The sequence below is a fragment of the Eschrichtius robustus genome, chromosome 20, assembly GCF_028021215.1.
Source record: "Eschrichtius robustus isolate mEscRob2 chromosome 20, mEscRob2.pri, whole genome shotgun sequence".
In the NCBI taxonomy this organism is placed as follows: domain Eukaryota; kingdom Metazoa; phylum Chordata; class Mammalia; order Artiodactyla; family Eschrichtiidae; genus Eschrichtius; species Eschrichtius robustus.
Genome location: NC_090843.1, coordinates 326,847 through 346,094, shown reverse-complemented (window position 1 = coordinate 346,094; position 19,248 = coordinate 326,847). Strand labels below are relative to the sequence as shown.

The 19,248-nt window shown below is 54.2% G+C and overlaps 1 protein-coding gene across 1 annotated transcript; it reads left to right on the top strand.

The window, feature by feature from the left end:
• The first annotated feature begins 8,790 nt into the window (after window positions 1-8,790).
• On the top strand, window positions 8,791-19,009 carry CACNG1 (calcium voltage-gated channel auxiliary subunit gamma 1). Its single transcript, XM_068531591.1, has 4 exons — window positions 8,791-9,025; window positions 17,039-17,113; window positions 18,216-18,353; window positions 18,783-19,009. The coding sequence occupies exons 1-4, from the start codon at window positions 8,791-8,793 to the stop codon at window positions 19,007-19,009; spliced, it is 675 nt and encodes a 224-aa protein (XP_068387692.1).
• The last annotated feature ends 239 nt before the right edge of the window (window positions 19,010-19,248 follow it).

The following is a 19,248-nucleotide window of genomic DNA, read 5'->3' as shown; positions in this document are numbered from 1 at the left end:
TCCCTTCAACACACTTTGATTTCTGCCTTTCTCCTCTTCACTTCTGAGCCAACAGTTGTGAAAACAGAAGTTGGGAGTTGAAGAAGGAAATGGGAAAAGGGCCACCTTTCCCTGGGGGAGGGGAGGTGTGCCTTGTCCCAGGGTTTGGGGGCAAAATGCTGATGGAATTGAACCAAAGGGCAGTGGTAGGACAAGCCCAGAATCGTGGCCCAGCTGGCCACTGGGCCTCACCACCCACTGCCAGCAGCTGCAGCGACGTGGCCAAGAGCCGGAAAGACAGAGACCAAATCCCCCAGCCACCCTTGGGCAGCACCGGCCAGTAACCCAAGCTCTCGCAGAGCCCCAGTTCCCTCTCGGGGCAAATGAGGAAGGAGGGTAACGCTTCCCTCCCAGGGCCGCTGGGAGGACAAATTAGACTTGAACTTAAGCAAACATTCATAAATACGCCAGCTTGGGGACTGGCCTTAGAGTGAGCTTTCAGGACCGTCTGTCGACTAACAACACTCAAGGAATTTCCCCAAAAGAATTATTCTAGAACATCCCTGGAAGGAGGTGCTCTGAGAGCCGGGCCCGCGGGGTGTCTGTGCCGGCAGCACTTCGGTCGGGGAGAAGCCCGTCTTCCAGCCGATCCAGGCACTGGGTGGTGCCCCCGGGTGGAGGCTTCTGTCCCAGTGGCTTCTCTGGCTGGTGCCCGTCCGTTTCTGCCCTCAGTGGTCCCCAGGCTGTGTGGGGAGAGGTCCTGTTTTAGGTCCCTAGCGTGCAGTTGGCAAGAGGAGAGGCCTGGCGGCGAGGAGAAGAAGGTGGGGGGCAGGCCTCCCTGCAGGGGGCTCAGAGCCAGCCACGTGACTTCTGCTCCTGAGCTGGTTCCTAATATAGCACCCCTGGCCGCCCAGCCCTCGAGTTGGGCGGGGGAGGGGAGGCACCGAGGGGACCTTAGAATCCAGAGCGGGAGACGGGGCAGACACACCTGATACAGATATTTTTAAACTTGCAGCTTCCAATAAAACTGCTGGTGCAACCTCAGGAACAGAAGTCTGCGATCAAAGAGGGTGACAGACCCACCTCCTCGTGTTCACAACTTCAGGAAAGGGGGCTGGGAGGGACCTACGTCCTGACCTTTGTCCCTTGATAAGGGTTCTCGGAGATACGTTAACCCCTGTGAGATCTCCAGAGTCCACAAATTAAATTGCAAATAACTAGGTGCTTTTTAAAACAAATAATACTTATGTTTTTCTCATTCTAAGAGTATTACATTTTACCTTTTAAAAAAATCTGCAAAATACAGAAAAGTTAAAGAAGAAGACACTACCAGCCAAAATCCCACCACCTAAGATGTAAGCACAGTTAAGGTTTCACTGCACCCAAATGTATGTGGGGTCAATACCCTGCCCCTGTTCACTGTTATTCATTATGAGAATCTTCCCATGTCTTTAATTTAGATTATTCTTCGAAAACATAATCTTTAATGACTGCATGACACAGAGATCCCACCATTTATATAACTATTGCCGGATTCGGGTCTCTAGATCTTAAACAGTGTCTGGATGAGACCAAAGTTCGGGGATATTCAGGCTGCCTTTGGTTAAGGTCTGGTGACTTCTCTGGGAATTCCCTGCCAGTTCAGTGGTTAGGACTCCGTGCTTTTACTGCCGAGGGCCAGGGTTCAACCCCTGGTGGGGGAACTAAGATCCTGCAAGTCGCGTAGCCAAAACAAAACAAAACAAAACAAAACAAAACAGAATGATCTGGTGACTTCACATGATGAACTTCTGGCCCAGCTTTATCCCAGCAGCTGGTGAGAAGACCAGGCTCCTCGTCCACCACCAAACACAGTCAGGATCTTGTCTGCGTACGCAGGGGGGGTCTGGGCTGTGGCGATCGTGGCCTTCCTCCTCCACTCCCTGCCAGGAGGCTGTCTTCACACTGAGTGCTTCTTGGAAAGCTGGGGCTGCTTCTTTCAATTACAAAACCTCATTCCTTCCAGTCACTGAGTGTATTAGCTAGTAAGGCTATGTAAAAAATGACACCAACACTCTGTGCTCTTAAACAACCATTAAATACGGTCACAGAATCTTATCTCTGTTTGAGAGAGGCAGGGTCAGCCTGGCTTAGCTCTGCTCCTGTGCCTGGGGCCTCGGCTGGAAGACTCGGTGCCTGATGGTGAGGGCTGGAATCATCTCAGGCCGCTCGGCTCACAGGCTGCCCAGCCCCATCCTCAGTCCCAAGAGGTGTGGGGCTGGAAAGGGAGAAGGGAGATCTGAGGGACCTTAGGATCCAGAGGAAGCTGGGGGGCAGACACACCTGATTCAGACACTTTTAAACTTGCAGCTCCCAACGAAACTGCCGATGCAACCTCAGGAACAGAAGTCTGCGATGAGAGGAGGTTATGAACTCATGTCCCTGGACTTCTAACTGCAGGAGAGGAGAGTGGGGGGATGCTGACAGCTCCAAACCATCGCTCCTCCACCCTCCTGGGGAAGAGCCTTCTCAGAGGGCCTGGGCAGACCCCACGAGCGCTTTCTCACCACTGTCACCTCCTGAACGCCCTCCCAGCTTCTCCTTCACACCATCAGAGGCTTCAGCTCTGGCGCGAGGCCTCCTCTGCAGCCCAAGTCCTGCCACATCAACGTCCACGGGGCCAACACTCCGACTCCTGGCCTCTCAGCTCTCCGGCCTGCGCACCGCCAGGGACCACCTGACCTTGTCGTGTCCACTCACCTTCATCCCCAGCCTGGATCTCACCATCTCCCCTGACTGTCCCCCACCGCCGGATCATCGGGGCCCCCGTCCTCCTCTGACCACAGCTTCCACTGCGCCCAGTTCCTTTGCCCATCCCCCCACTATACCCGCTTTGCAACCTCACCAAGCCCTTCAGGGTCTTGACCTCTCCATTTTCTCCCAACACGGTGACATTTCCAGGTCGCAGGGCGACCCTAACCAGACCTGACAAATCATCCTTTAAACCCACGCTTGCCCTCAGTTCCCTCGGCCTCTTCCTTCTAGTTTTTCCCCCTGGAAGAGCCCCAGCCCTCCTTCAGTGTCATCTCCCACCTTCTCCATCCCTGCACCTGAGCTGCAAGGCAATGCCAGAAAAAATCAAGGAAATCATAATAAGTCAGTGCGTGTGGCACACAGAATAGTGGCCCCGAAAGATGTCTGAGTCCTAATCCCCGGAACCTGCGACTATGTCACCTTACGTGGCAAAAGGAACTCTGCAGATGTGATTGAATTATGGATCTTGAGACAGGGAGATTGTCCTGGATTATCTGGGGGGACCCCACATGATCACAAGGGTCCATTTAAGGGAAAGAGGGATGCAGGAGAGTCAGAGAAGGGGATGTGATGATGGAAGCAGAGGTCAAGCGATGGGATCTCTGAGTTTGCAGACGGAAGAAGTCTGGGCCCCTGGACAGAGGCAGAGACCGTCCTTGGCTCACAGGTTAGAACTGGGGACGGCAGGCCTGAGGCGACAGAAGGTCCACGCTGAACCTTGCAGGGAGGGAGATGAAGCTGCGAAAAGAGGTTGAGACAGCAGGGTGGCGCCTTGTTTTATAGTCTTTTAGGACATACACCCAAGGCCATTTCTCAGCCTAACGAAGCCTGAGCTCAAAATCAGATCAACACGTTTCTGAAGAGGGTTCCCCCACCCAGGTGTGCCCTGGTCCTGGCTCCAAATGAGGCCCCCTTCTGGGAGGTGTTTCCTTCCCTCAATTATGTCTGGTCCTTCTTGGAAAAAGAGCAGTCTTTTGGGGCAAACGGAAGCTGGTTCCTCTGGACGAGTGAAGTGCAGACAACTCCCGTTGGGCTGAGTGTGACATCTCTATCTGAAGAATGTCTGCGGAAAAATGTCGGCTCTCCCTCGTGCACTTGATCACACAGGTGGCAGTGGTGCCCTCCTGGGCTGCCCCTCAGCACCTGGCAGCACATTAGCCTCTGGTCCAAGCTGTACTGGGTTAGCCCGCGCTGCCACTTCTTATGCCCCTGTGGCCATGGAAACGTCCTTTGGCTCATCTAGTGGTCAGTTATCTGAGCTTCTGTGCCCTTCCTTCAGCCCATCTGTCCATCCATCCATCCGTCATTCAACAAACGTTTATGGAGAGCCAACCCTGGGCTCAAATCCAGGGGGTTCTCTGAGGGAACCCAGAATGAGTACATAATATAGTCTCCAGAAGCTTACAGCCCATCAGAGAAAGCTGATCCATCTGTAGTCTATAAGCAACAGTCGTAGCAATAACCAAGCTGGACAAATTGCCAACTACATCAGTCGGCTCAGGCTGCCGTGACAGAACGAACGCCTTAAAGAACAAAATGTGTTTTCTCACAGCTCTGGAGGCTGTAAGCCCTAGATCATGGTGCCGGCGCGGCTGGGTTCTGGTAAGAGCCCTCTTCTGGGCTTTCCTTGCCTTCTCGCGAAGTCCTCCTGTGGCAGAGAAGAAACAGCAAGTTCTTTGGCGTCTGTCCTTACAATCTGTCACGAGCGCCCCACCCTCGTGACCTCATCGAAACCTAAATACCTCCCGAAGGTCCCACCTCCCAATACCATCCGGTTGGGGTTTGGGCTTCAACGTACGCATTTAAGGGGGACCTAATTCAGTGCGTAGCATCTACCGCGGGCTGAGCTGGTGAAATGCATTATCTCACATCTAGAGGAAAAGGCGTTTAGAGGTTAACTGGCTGAAAGCCATGCAGCTGGAGGCTGGAGAGCAGGGCTCCGACCCTGCAGCTGGCTGGCTCCCGCACCCACAGGCCAGTCCCCCGGGAAGGGTAGGGCCTTAGCGGAGGCTGCTGGCGTGGCCCAGCTCCGGCCTCCACGGAGCGCCCCCACCCGGCCCGGCAAGGCCTGGGGAGCAGAGCAGACAGCTGGCCGTGCCTGCAACCCCTGGGGCTGCCAGCCTTGAGCTAGACTGACACAAAGCCTACTCCAAAAGGAAGAGGGCGTCCATCTTTCATGCTTTTGCTGCTGGGCTGAGGGCCAGGACCCCTGCGTGTGGCACAAACCTGCCCCGCACTGAGGCCCGGCGCAGCCTGGAGAGCAGAGCAGGCAGCCTGGCTTCTCCGAGGGGCCTGCGGTGCTGCTGTGGCCGAGGCTGAGTGCGCCCGCGGGCCAGGCCCCCCGAGGGCGCTCTCGGAGACCTCAGGGGGCTCCCAGCACTGGTAAGCTTAGGGTGCCACGCCCACCACACCAGGAAATGCGCTTCTTCCTGGATGGTCAGTCCTAAAGCACCAGCATCTACTTCTTGCTCTTCACCTGCTGCTGGGCTGGGGTGCCTGCACACCGCGGGTCCGCATCAGGCTACCCAGCGCCCCCTGAGACCCCGGCCGCCTGGGCCCTGGAGCCAGGCCCACAGGGGCGATGCCAGGGGCCTGAGGCCGCGCGTCACATGCCAGCTTCCAGGAATTCTCTCGGGGGCAGCTGCCTGAAGGCACACGGGCACTCTCTGAGCTGAAGCGAGCCGTGACAGGTGCCGGCAGGTCACTGGGCTGTGACGGGTGTGGGGGATGCAGGCAGGGGGAGGAGGGGGCAGAGGTGAGGAAGGTTCAGAGAGACGCTGTCGGGAGATTACAGCTTGGATGAGGGGCTGGTGTGTGATGCGGAGGTTCAGGCCGGTGTGTGGCTGGAGCCCCGAGGTCTCCGCCCTGTGCTTGTTCACAGGGGTCCTGGTCTGTGACATCCTGTCTCTAGGCCACAGGTTCCTTAATCAGTCACAACGGGGTTCAGGACACGCTGCCCCAAGATATGGTACCTTGGCATACCGCACATTTAAACTGAAGGAATTGGAGAAACGGCAGGTGCAGGAAGGCCTCTCTGACCCTCCCCGAAGCAGGTCATGAGACACTCACGTGAGAGGTGCCCTCCTTATACCCAGAAGAAAGGAGCAGACATCCCACAAATGCAGAGGAGCATCTGAATGAACAGACCTTGCTTCCCCCCGCCCCCACCAGTTTCCTGCCCTTCGCTCAATCCTTTTGTCCTGTTGTATGTCCCACTCTTTTTTTAAAAATATTTATTTATTTACTTACTTATTTATTTATGGCTGTGTTGGGTCTTAGTTGCGGTGTGCGGGCTTCTCTCTAGTTGTGGTGCATGGGCTCCAGGGCGCGTGGGCTCTGTAGTTGTGGCGCGCAGGCTTAGCTGCCCCGCGGCATGTGGGATCTTAATTCCCCGACCAGGGATCGAACCTGCATTGGAAGGCGGATTCTTTACCGCTGGACCACCAGGGAAGTCCCTGTACCCACTCTTCATCACACACAGCATGCATTAAAACGCTCAGGTATAAATTGTGAACAGCGTTTGTCTCTGGATGAGGAAAGGGGTATTACAGATGAGGAATACAAAAAGAGCAAGTATCTCTTTTCTTCTCCATATACATGTATGTGGTTGCATTTTTATAATGAACATGTTTTCATTCAGGGAAAAAAAAATTATTACAATAAATACACTACTCAAAAAGAAAAGGCTCAAGTTTAACAGTTCCTTTAGGTCTTCATGTTTTACGAAGACTCCTGTGCCACATAAAACTTACATTAGGACTTCCCTGGGGGCACAGGGGTTAAGAATCCACCTGCCAATGCAGGGGACATGGGTTCGAGCCCTGGTCCGGGAAGATCCCACATGCTGCGGAGCAGCTGGGCCCATGCGCCACAACTACTGAGCCCACGAGCCACAACAACTGAAGCCCGCGCGCCTGGAGCCCGTGCTCTGCAACAAGAGAAGCCACCGCAATGAGAAGCCCGCGCATTGCAACAAAGAGTAGCCCCCGCTCACCGCAACTAGAGAAAGCCCGCGCACAGCAACAAAGACCCAACACAGCCAAAAAATAATTAATTAATTTTTAAAAACCCACTAATTTGCATGCTTTTCTCTTGTCAATTTGTCTTTCGTTAGGGCAGAGGACAAAGATATTTTTCCTCCTCTACAGTCAGAATAGATCTCGAAAGTTCCTCCCAGCTCCAACCACTGGTTAAGAGTTTGGGCTCTGGGTTCTGAAACCTGGCTTCACCATTTACCTGCTGTGTGACCTTGGACAAGTTACTTCATGTCTCTGAGCGTCTGGGTCCTTATCTGTAAAATGGGAGTGATAGTTGTCTTCACCTCATGGACTGGTGTGAAGATTAACTGCAGTGGTATGGAAAGGCTTAGCGGAGTGCCTGGTAGGTAGTAAGCACTCACTGAAGCTGAGCTCTCACTATGACCAGCATTGTTATTAGCAGTCTGTGACCTCGCGGCTGGGCCCCTGGGTGTTCCTCCTCACACACGCAGTCTTTCTGTAAGCTGTGTCAACCAGAGGCCAGGATTTTAGAGGTCAAACCCCTGCCCAGCTCAGGGGTCTCTTCCTGGCCATGCATCGCTTCTTGGATACACCCCAAAAGAGGCCCCTGGTGACCTGAGAAAGGAGATGCAGAAGCCCGGGAGGGGTGTAGGGGCTCCAGCCTGGAGTGCCGGCCCTGGGGTGGAGGGGGTGTGGGTAGGAGGTCCCCAAACCCCACGTGTCCTCTGTGGCAGCCACACGCCCCTCAGCTTCTTAATAGTCACCTGTAAATCGACCTACTTCTGCTCTTCCTACTTAAGTATATTTATTTTGTAAATGACAATGTAACTGGAAAATCTTTATTACCTGCCATTAATAGAAGGTGCAACTAAAAGGGTACAGTGCCAACAGCACCACAGTCAAATCCAGCTGGGTTTTTTTTTTTTTTTTAACTTTGGGTTTGTTTATTTATTTATTTATTTTTGGCTGTGTTGGGTCTTCGTTTCTGTGCGGGGGCTTTCTCTAGTTGCGGCAAGTGGGGGCCACTCTTCATTGCGGTGCACAGGCCTCTTGTTATCGCGGCCTCTCTTGTTGCGGAGCACAGGCTCCAGACGCGCAGGCTCAGTAGTTGTGGCGCACGGGCCCAGTTGCTCTGCGGCATGTGGGATCTTCCCAGACCAGGGCTCGAACCCGCGTCCCCTGCATTGGCAGGCAGATTCTCAGCCACTGCGCCACCAGGGAAGCCCCCAGCTGGGTTTTTTGTCCTCTCTAGGCTAGTCTTGGATTTACAAGCATCAGAAAGGTGTTAAAGGCTTACTAACCCCAGACAGAGCTTTTCTTCTAGACCTCACTGGGGGGATGGAAAGAGAATTGATAAGGAAATAGTGCGGGCTGATGCGAGGCTCCGGAGCCACCGGAGATCCTCCTGCCGTTTGGGGTGTGGTGGGGTTCAGGGCTGGAGCGCTCGCCTGGGCGGTGGGCTCCAGAGGCCCCGGGCTGGGCATCCCCGACGTGTCGCTCGGCAGGCTCCCCCCAGACCCCCGGGACGAGGACCCATTCACACCCCCGCCACCCGTGACCGGCCCGCCCGGTGCAAGGACAGAGGCTACGCAGTCTGCGCCCCCCGGTCCTTTCAGCCCCAGAAGGAAGATGCTCGCACAGCCGGCCCGGCTGCCTGCCCCTCGCCCCTCCCAGCTCAGGTCCCCCGAGGAGAGCCCTGCAGTCACGTCAGCGCCGTCCCCCCCCTCGCCCCCCCTCGCCCCCCCAGCGTGCTTCTGGCTCCAGGAGCGAAGACGGCCCTGAAACCCGAGGAGCAGCCGTCCTGGGCCAGGCGCCGGGATGGGCATTAATAGAAGCCTCCTCAGGCCGCTGACACGTCTGGGCAGCTGCTCGGCCCGTCCAGCGCCCCCCCGCCCACGGCCGGCCCCCTCCGGCCCCGCCGGGCACACTGAACAGCTGCGGCCGCCCCGGCCCGACCGCCACCTGCCCGGGAGGACGCGGCCGCCGGACCTGCCCCAGCGCCCGCCGCTCCGCGACCGCCATGCCGCAGACCGAGGCCCTGAAGGTCCGCCTGACCCTCCTCTGCGTGCTGGCGGGCATCGTGCTGGCGCTGGTGGCCGTGGTGACCGACCACTGGGCCGTGCTGAGCCCCCACGTGGAGCACCGCAACGCCAGCTGCCAGGCGGCGCACTTCGGCCTCTGGCAGATTTGCACCAAGCGGATCGTGCCGGCCGACGGCAGGGACAGGAGCTGCGGACCCATCACCCTGCCTGGGGGTAACGTACCCTCCCCAGCCCCCCTCCTGCCCGTCCGGGTCCGTCCCGGGGAAGCCGCGCGCCCGTGGGCCCGGGGGCGCGAGCTGGGCGGCGCGCGGTTCAGCCGGTGGCCCGCGGCGGCCCGGCAGCGAGGGCGTCCGGCCCCAGCTGTTTGCGTCCGGCTGGGGCTCGGGGCTCGGCGCCCAGAGCGGAGGTCTGGACGGGCGGGCAGAGGCTCAGCAAAGAAACCAGACTAGGGCTCCGGGTGCACCAGGCCCCACCCTCTCCCTGCAGACACAGGCCCCTGTCCTCGGGTGAAAGGGACCCCCGGCGCGGGGGAGGGGGGCGGTTCATTCTCCAGCCTCCAGGCTGCGGTGTAGACAGGATCGGCCACAGAACTTAGAGGGCCCTGTGCAAAATGAAAATGCAGCACTCCTTGTCACGATTATTAAGAATGTCAAGACGGCAAGAGCACGAAACCAAGCGGGAGTCCCTCCTGGGCACAGCTCGCAGGTTTGTGCGGCAGGACCGGGCTGTGGACCAGCCACCTGCCTTTTTGCCAGAACTGTGGGTCCTCCTGCACATCTTCCCTGACCCAGGGCCCCTTCAGAATTAGAAAGTGTTTCCTTCCACTGTGATTTAGATGCCGTCCTCGATTTCCTACCGTGTGAGCGAAGCACACATTGAAGGAGAGCTCTTTGTCCAGAGCACCTGGTATGAGGGTGGCTAGTCTGTTCCGCAGACGTGGAGCCCTCCCCATGCATAGCAAACAGAGTGGGTGCTGAGGACAGAGGCTTGTGCAGGGAATCAGAGGCCACGACCCCCAAAGGACTATGGGGCTTGACAAAGCCCATCACAGCCTCTGCTTCTTCGTATAAAACACGGATCTTGGGCTCAGCAACATAAAGTCCCTTCCGGTGCTTACAGCTGTCACTCCAAGGTGACAGTGGACCAGGGTGAGTGCAGCATCCCACCTGGTTTTCAGAATTATGCCCTCTGTTATCAGACGGGCTGTTCCTTGAGCCCTTACCTTCAAGAAAGTCACTGCTAAGTCCCCGAAGATCTTGTGGTCCATGTGGAGAGGAAGGTGCCCAAACCCCTTTCCGCCACTTGGCTCCTTCCTCTTCCTTCCCCTCCTGCTGGCTCCAGGAAACCCCTGCCCTGCTCGCTCCTACTGGACACCCGGAAGACTCATAAACACCCAGCTGTCTTGGAAACACCAAGTCCCAGGCCTGAAGGTTTTAACAGGCACAGACATGTGCTTGAAGGGTATCACGTAGCCCAGATGCCCACGCCCCTCAGCCACTGCTGAGCACACCCATAAACAGGTGCCTCATCCAGCCAACTCCCCTGTGCAGGGCAGGGCAGGGCAGGGCAGAGTCTCCAGGGACCATGCATGGGAACACACAAGGTCCTGTCCACCTGTCCTTGGCGCCAGCCTTTTAAAGCCTGGTGAGTTTACAGAGCAGGAGAAGAGAGAGGTGAGGTGAGTCTATACAAGGAGACAGGCGGGAGGGAGGCGAGTGGACCAGCCACAAGGGACGAGCCGGCATGGTTTGGCCTTGAGCCTGAGCAGACTCTATCTCCAGGCTGTCTTATCCTGGTCCAGAGAGAATCATACCTTCCGTACTTGTGAGCACTGCCTTACCCCCAACAAGCTTCCGAAGTGTATTCCTGCCTTCTTCCCTCCTTTCTCTGCAAGTGGACATCTTTTTCCTTCCCCACCCATCCTTCCTGTGCTCTGTTGGATCACTCTTTTCCAGAGGGAGGAACAGAGTTCATTTGTGTTCTCTCATTTATTAATAACAACATCAACAACTGCAAATACAAACATAGCACTGTCTGCCAAACATTTTTTTCCCTAAGTATTTATTTAATTTATTTATTTATTTTTGCCAGCATCGGGTCTTAGTTGTGGCACATGGGGTCTTCGTTGTGGCAAGCAGGCTCTCTAGTTGTGGCGTGCGGGCTCCAGAACGCGTGGGCTCTGTAGTTTGCGGCACATGGGCTCTCTAGTTGAGGCGCGAGGGCTCAGTAGTTGCAGCACGTGGGCTTAGTTGCCCCGCGGCATGTGGGATCCTAGTTCCCCGACCAGGGATCCAACCTGTGTCCCCTGCATTGGAAGGCAGATTCTCAACCACTGGACCACCAGGGAAGTCGCCCAAACATTGTTTTTTTGAGTGCCTTACATATATTAACTTTGGATGACATCAGAAAAAATGACAGAGTAAGAACCTCTAAAAATCCTCTTCTCCATAAAAACAATGAGAAGATTAGCCAAAATGGTCAGAATAAACTTTTTCAGAACTCTAGAAATTAACCAGTCTTGCAGCAATCCAGCAAGTGCTTATTCAAGAAAAACTGGTGAATCTCAGTGGGAACAATGAGCTTTGTGGTGTCTTAACGCGCACTATTCCTGTTCTGCCCTCCCCGACTCTGTCATAGCCGTGAAAACCAACAGCTGTGTGAGAAAAGAAAGAAAGAAAGAGAGAGAGAGAGAGGGAGGGAGGAAGGAAGGAGGAAAGGAAGGAAGGAAGGAAGGGAAGGGAGGGAGGGAGGGAAAGAAAAAAAAAGACTAAGGCAGAAATGTAGGCTATTTAGCTGAGTGCTTGGTCCTCTGCTTAGCACAAAGCACCTCAGTAAACACTGGGAGATGTGTTGGTTCCAAGCATTTTAGGAAATCTCTGTGAGCTGACCACGAAACTAATTGAGCAGAGGAGATTTCAGTGGCCATACTGTGAATACAGACTTCACAAAATTAATTCAGAAATATCACTTAACAAGCAACAGTAACCAACAGTCACAGGAGCAAACCCTGGGGAAGAGTGGACATCTAATTTACAGAGTTGCTACATTATAATTGTTTAAAATGTTGAGTTTTAAATTTTAAATTAAAAAAATTACAAGGCACGCAAAGAACTAAAAAAGCATGGCGCATACATGGGGTGGGGGTCAGGATGGGGGATGCAGCCAATAGATCCTTAAGGAGGCCCAGATATTGGACTTACTAGATAAAGATTTTAAATCAGCTATTCTAGATACAAAGAACTGAAAGAAACCATGTTTAAAGAACTAAAATGAAGATGAGAATGATATCTCATGAAATAGAGAATATCAATAAAGAGATATAAACGATTTTTAAAAGACCCAAGAGAAATTCTGGAGTTTTGAAGTACAACAGCTGAAATGAAAAATTCACTAGAGGGGTTATATAGCAGATAGAAGAAAAAAAACCAGTGAACCTGAAGCTAGGTCAGTTGAGATTAGCTAGTCTAAGGAACAGACAGGAAAAAAAAATGAACAGAGCCTCAGAGACCTGTGGGACAGTATCAGATGTATTAACATATGCATAATAGCAGTCTCAGAAAAAGAGGAGAGAGGGAGAGAGGTGGGGGCGGGGGAGGAGCAGGAAGGTTACGTGAAAAATAATGGCTGAAAATTTCCCAAATTTGATGAAAAACAAATCTACAAATTAATCTACAAATTCATGAAGCTTAATGAACTCCAAGCAGGATAAATTCATACCTAGGCACATCATAATCAAACCATTGAAAGATAAAGACAGAGAATTTTGTAAGCAACAAGAGGAAGCAACTCATCACATACAAGAAATTCTTAGTAAGATTAAACAGCTTATTTTTGCTAGAAACCATGGAGGCCGGAAGGCAGTGGGATGACAGATGATGGATAGATAGATAGATAGATAGATGATAGATAGATAGATAGATGATAGATAGATAGATAGATGACAGTAATCAGGGTCATCAAATCCTCACAAAATCCTTTACAAGGTGATACTATTATCATCATCCAATCTTACAGATAAACAAGGGACTAAGAAGTTGAGTGATTTGACCAAGGTCACACAGTTACCATGGCAGAGCAGCCAGGACTCGTACACCTAAAGTTCACCTTAGTTGCTACATTATACTACTTATTACAACAACCCAGTGAGGAGGCAGGGGGTTCTCATTCTACGCGTGAGAAAACTGAGGCTCAGAGCGGCCTTCCCGAGGCTAAAGTCTCAAATCCAGAGTCTCCTTGCTCTCCAGTCCCTCCCCACACCCTCCACGGCACACACAGACACCATATTCCCAAAAGCTGCTGACCCAAGCAAACACATGAGAGACCAACTTTGACATGACGTGATTTAGAGGAAGCTGCATCGAGAGCTGGTGAAATAGAGGAAGCTTTTCAAGGTCCCACTCAGCCATAGAAAGCTGGAGGCTCTGAGGACACAAATTGCCTAATTTGGGTTTTCCACTGACCATGAGTCTTAGAAGGACTGCCACGCATCACATCAGCATCCGAGGTCAATTCCAATGTCTCCAGAACGAGAGCAGGGGCTTCCCAGTTGTCGGAAGAGGCTGCTAGTCTGAAAGCCCAAATGAATCCTCAGAAAGGTCATCCCTTGCCCTTGGGCTGCGTGGAATGTTGTTTCTTTTCAGACTCTGCCTCTTTAGCACAAGGCAGCAGCAGTGCCCAGTTTCCCTAGTGGCCCATCTTCTCTTCTAGTACGTGGGGCAGGACTGGAGCCAGATGAAAGAACATGACACTACTGACTTCAAGAATCTCAGAGGCTCCCTTTCCCATCCGCAGGAGCCCATGCTGGAGACTGGCCATAACTAGACTTCTCCCCCATACAACAGCAATGCTCTGAAGCTCTGGGGTCAGGTCTTGAGGATTTCTCCAGCCCCTTTCAATCAGAGGGATGGGGAAACACAGAGCACAGAGAAACCACTATCGGGAGAATCAAGCACTGCTTTTACCAAAAGGGTGAAGATAACCCTGGCATTGATGCAAGTCACAAGTGGGTGAAACATTTCTTCTGACCCTCAGAGCACTCGTTCCCTTGGTTTTGTGCAAATCAACAAGGTTTTTTTTTTAATATATATATTAAAGTCTGCATCAACGAGCATTGGGTTGATACATTCTCAGTGATAACCCAGAGGCATCCCCTAATCATACAAGCTGTGCCAACTATCAGAGAAAGATCTATATTAACTCAAGTTCAGCTTGGAGTTAAATGTGCCTTCTGTTCTAGTTCTTTGAAATTGGCACAGATATGGTTCTGCATAGATAGTCCCTCCCTTAATCAGAATCTTTGGTTAGCCGAATAGTCCAACCCCAATAACCGATTTATGACATTTTTTTAAAGAAATAATCCACTTAAAGTTTTTAGATCACTGAGTCTTATGACTGTTCATGGTAGAAACACAGAAAAAAAGAAATACAAATATTAAAATCACTGTGAGCCATTTGCAGAGACAAGGAGGCTGCAGGAGCCTCGGAGCTGCTAATTATGGCCCCAGGTCACCACCCCAGCCTTGGTGTCTCCGCCAACCTGGTCCAAAGCCCTTGCTCCCTCTGCCCAGTGAAGGGGCTGGAGCCCATCAAGGCAAAGCTGCAGGTCCTGAGCAAGTGGGATGTAGGCCGGGGGCACGGGGTAGAGGGACGTCAGAGAGGCAGAGGCGAGAAGGCTCATAGTCTGCACGCAGTCTCTCCCTCCCACCCGCTACCCACGCGGGGCCCGTCTCAAATGTCCTTCCTTTTCAAGTTGCCCTTGATGCGGTTCACCCAGACAGCACCCAGGCTAAGGGGCGGGGGCGGGGACTGCCCATCCCAACAGGACCGTGGGCAGTTCTTGAGTGACACTGGCAGGTGCCCGAGCTGATTAACCCGAACGGGACCACAAAGGGGCCGTGGCCTCCAACGGGCAGCCATGGGCCCTGCAGCGGACGCTTCTCCTGGTCAGCGCAGAGGCCGCTGGCCTTCCTCGTGAGCTAAGTGCAAGAGAGCAGACGGGGTTGGCTCACCCCTCCTCAAGCCCGAGGACCAGCCACATCAGAGAGAAGTGGAGGCTTCCAGGTGCCCCGCGTGGGTGCCCCCCAGCGCCCATGTGAGAGAGCACTGGAGAGAGGAGGGGAGGGAGGGGAAGACTGAACCTGGGCCCACGTCCCCACCCCCGAATCTGCAGGGTGGCTCCCCCAGGAGCCCAGTGTCTGTCTGGGGGGGGGGCCGACACCCCGAACTCTCCCTGTGCAAGAGGAGCCTTGGCAACGCGGACCTGCCAGACAGCTGGGCCTTGGCCGGGCTCTCGATGGGCCTTTCGTGCCGAACACTTTTCACTTGGCTTGTGCGTTGTCAGGGAGGGAACTGACCGTGAAACACACTTGAATTCAGTCAGTTCTTTTCAGAGGGTTTTCAATGACGACTGAGATTGGCCCTTAAAGAAGGAAACAGAAGTTTTCCTCTGTCCAGAGGGAGACACGAGGAGACCTGTGACTCCGCACGAGCCATTTTGAAGCAGGGATTCAAGAGAATCTATAGCTAATAATCTAACAAATATAAGAGGGTTCCATTATGCTTTAAAATAGCACCAGAAGCTGCAAGAGAGAAAAGCACAGCATCAGTCCTGAATCACCAGTGGCAGTCACACACCCCAGGTAACTCAGCTCAAAAGGAAAGTGATTTAAATATAGAAGCTCAAAGAAAAGGCTGTTTACCTCATGGAACATTTACTGCTGCTAAACCGGGCTCCATCTCCCGGGGTCACTCTCTTCCTGGGCTTAGGGGAGCAGCAGTGACCCTGACATTGGGGGAGGGGGAATGGGAGGCCACAGGCTTCAGTGGAACAAGATTATACAGGTCAGGCAGATGGAAGCCTGGACCCCAGTGAAAGCTATGACTTCGCAAACCTCAGGTTTGTTTCCAAAAGAAGCTAGGCATCAGACCCTGGTGATCATTTGAATGTAGGTAAAGAAATGGATGCACAAACTAGACGCCATATAGACTAGGAGCAGAGATGTTTTTCTATTGAGGTTCAAGGATCCACAGGAAAAAGAATTCAATGAAGGGCCTCACAGAAATAAAAAGCAACCTAATTTAGTTTTTTTTTTTTTAAAGAAACAAAATAGTATAAAATAACCCATTCATCTACTTCCTAAATCAAGACTATAGAATATTAAACTGTATTCAATAAGCAATAAGACTATCCTTTGATTTTACAGTATATCTAGTTATAAGAGAGATTAAAGGAGAAGAATGGAAGAGAAATTATATTGAAAATCAGTGTGAATTTCTTTGTTCTGCGTTTTTCCTCTGCCCCCCATCAAATCCAGATTTTTGGTCCTACTGCCAGCACAGATCTTCTATGGCTTTTCTGACACTAATCAGGTGGGCCAAGCAGCTCACTTGGGGAGGTCTTATCTGGGCTGTTTCTATGGCCACAGGCATTGAGGGCCTAATGAAATGAGCTTTTGATCACGTTCTCTGCCCTTCACCCAAGTCCATATAGATGGCCCACTCAGAAAAGCCCTTTGAAGGGCATTTTAAGGGGCTGGGAGCCAGGCTTCTAAACCTGGCTGAACATCAGAATCTCCTGGAAAGTTCTTGAAAAACACTTTGCTTCCCAGGTCACACCCAGTGCCTCAGGGTGGGCCTGGATGCAGATAAGAAACCCAGCCCTAGACCGGATGTGAACCAGGGTTTCTCAACCTCACCACTACTGACATTTGGGGGCCTGTAATTCTATGTTGTAGGAGGCGGTCCTGTACATGGTAGGACGTTCAGCACATCCCGGGCCTCTACCCACCAGATGCCGGTAGCAGCCCTGCCCAGTTGTGACATAAAAATGTCTCCAGGCACTGCCCAGTGTCCTCTGGGGGGAGCATCAGCCCTGGCTGAGAACCACTGTTTGGCCCTGGGTTAACCACGGGTCCTGTACCCCCTAACAGATGACTTGAGCTCTGGGCCTCAGTTTCCCTGTCTGCCTAATGGGCTCAGTACCCCAGTGCTCTCTGTCCCCTGGACTCAATCAGCCTCAGCTCCCTGATGATCTCCCAGCCTCTAATGCAACCCCCTTTCCTACCAGCGTTTTGATCTCAGGGTTGGTGAAAGATGTTTGTTTCAGCCCAGAGTCAGGGTTTGGGGAGCAGAAGCTCCCTGGGGGACGGCACCCGCCCTCTCTCGGCTGAGCTCCTGCCCCGCTGCAGCCCTTTCTCTCAACTCATAGGCCGTCTCCCTCCTTTGCAGAGAAAAACTGTTCCTACTTCAGGCATTTTAACCCAGGCGAGAGCTCGGAGATCTTCGAAGTTACCACTCAGAAAGGTGAGCCCGTGTGGAGAGCGGGGAGGGGAGAAAAAGTGGCTCCCGTCACGCTGCTGAACCGGAAAATCACGGGCGCAAATGCTCCGACTTCCGGGTCTCGATGACAAGCAGCCCCTCCCGATGCATCTGAGCAGCGGCCTGGTCGCCCTCTGCGCCCCGAGACAGCCTCACCCGCCTCCAGGCACCCTGAGCGTCCTGCATCAGGGCTCAGGCGAGTTTGTGAAAGGGACTTGCCTGGTAGCTCCCAAAGGGCAGAAGGAGTCCACTTGCCCACAGAGCCCAAGGGACGCCACTGTCACAGGAGCTCTGACGACGGAACAAGGACGCAAGATCCCTGCGACGGTCTGCAGGGCTGGCGGCTCAGAGTGTGCGCGGAGTCCCTCTGAGTCCCTCCCTCGCCTATAAGTCACTCCCCGAGAATCAGAGGGTGGGGACTGGGGCACACGTGCCCTGGGGGGCCTTGTGGGTACCGCCGAGCTCGGAGGCACCCCCTGGACTGAGTAGAGACCCGCATGTGCATGTGTACAGAAGACTGCACGCGGCATGGGTATGCACACACACGCACACATGCCCACATATGCAAACACGCACACATGCACACACGTGCACACACATGCACAGGTGCACACACTCTGACACACACACACACGCAGATCCTCTTGGGCACCGAGCTCTGTAACAAGCCACACTCTGTCATCCTTCCAGAGGCTGCTTGTCAGTCCCAGGACAGACCACACCAGCCTGAGTGCCACCTTCTGCCCTGACACTCGGAGGAAGGTTTCTGCTCCAGAAAGGTCTCCAGCCGCAAATCTCACGCTTCCTTCCGAGGCCTCTGCCCCTGGAGGGAGGAACTTCAGTTTGGTGCCTGACCTGGGAGAAGGAATTAGGTCGTGTGCACGTCCTGGTCCCACCCCTTAGCCACTGTGCGACTCTGAAGGAGTGATTTAACCTCTCGGACCTCAGTTTTCTCACCTGGGAAAAGGGAATAGTAGAATGTGGTGCTGTCACTAACCTGGCTGCGGCACAAGCAGTGGTGACGAAAGGTGCAGGGGATGAGGCCCCCTCTGAGGTCCCGGCATCCCCGCCCTCTCGTGTGCCGCAGAGTACAGCATCTCGGCCGCAGCCATTGCCATCTTCAGCCTGGGCTTCGTCATCGTGGGGGCCGCCTGCGTGCTCCTGTCCTTCCGGAAGAAGCGGGATTACCTGCTGAGGCCGGCAGCCATGTTCTTCGCCTTCGCGGGTAGGACGGGGGCTCCCGTCCGGGGGCCGGGTCTGGGGGGATGCTTCGACCCCATTCTCACGCCTACCTGGGGCCCGGGTGGGGACAGATTCCCAGGCTCCACCCAGGGGCGAGCTTGCCCAGGGCTTCAGCCAGGGCCGGTGGGCCGGGAGGGGGCAGATCTCGGCAATCTGTCCATTTCTTACCAAGACTTGAACCTCAAGGCAGGGAGGGTGCTAGTTACTAACAAAACTTTCAGTTAACTTCGAAATAGTGAAACGCAGGAAGGAACGCAAGGCCGCTAAAGGCAAAGGGCGCACTTCTGCAGCTTCCCGATGGGGGCCTCAGTCCCGGGGCCGTTTCACGCCCCCGCGCCTCCCCCGGCGGGGTCTCCACCTGGAAGCCCACGCGGAAGCCCCAGCAGGGCCCTGAGTCCAGCTCTGCCCCCAGGTCTCTGCATCTTCGTCTCGGTAGAGGTCACACGGCAGTCGGTGAAGCGCATGGTCGACAGCGAGGACACCGTCTGGATCAAGTACTATTACTCCTGGTCCTTCGCCTGCGCCTGCGCGGCCTTCGTCCTCCTCTTCCTAGGCGGCCTCGCCCTCCTGCTCTTCTCCCTGCCGCGGATGCCCCAGAACCCCTGGGAGTCCTGCATGGACGCCGAGCCCGACCACTAGCCCTCCTGGGCCCCGACCCTCCTCGGGGCTGTCCCCAGCCCAGAACATTCTAGAAGGAGACGGGAGCGCTACTTCTCCCCGTTCCCACCCGCCCCTCCCCGCCCCCCCCACCCCGGCAGCACAGCTGCTCGCCCTGTCTGAGCACTTCTCTGGGCGGTGAACCCAGCAAGTGGCCGTGGTCCAGACCTGCCCCACGCAGGAGGAAGGCAGGTGCACAGGCGCTTGGAGAGGCCCGACCT

Bases quoted from the DNA above. Each gene is read 5' to 3' on its own strand.
- CACNG1 (XM_068531591.1), top strand. From the start codon at position 8,791: ATGCCGCAGACCGAGGCCCTGAAGGTCCGCCTGACCCTCCTCTGCGTG. The intron at 9,026-17,038 runs GTAACGTACCCT...CCTCCTTTGCAG, and splicing joins ACCCATCACCCTGCCTGGGG to AGAAAAACTGTTCCTACTTC. The intron at 17,114-18,215 runs GTGAGCCCGTGT...CGTGTGCCGCAG, and splicing joins CGAAGTTACCACTCAGAAAG to AGTACAGCATCTCGGCCGCA.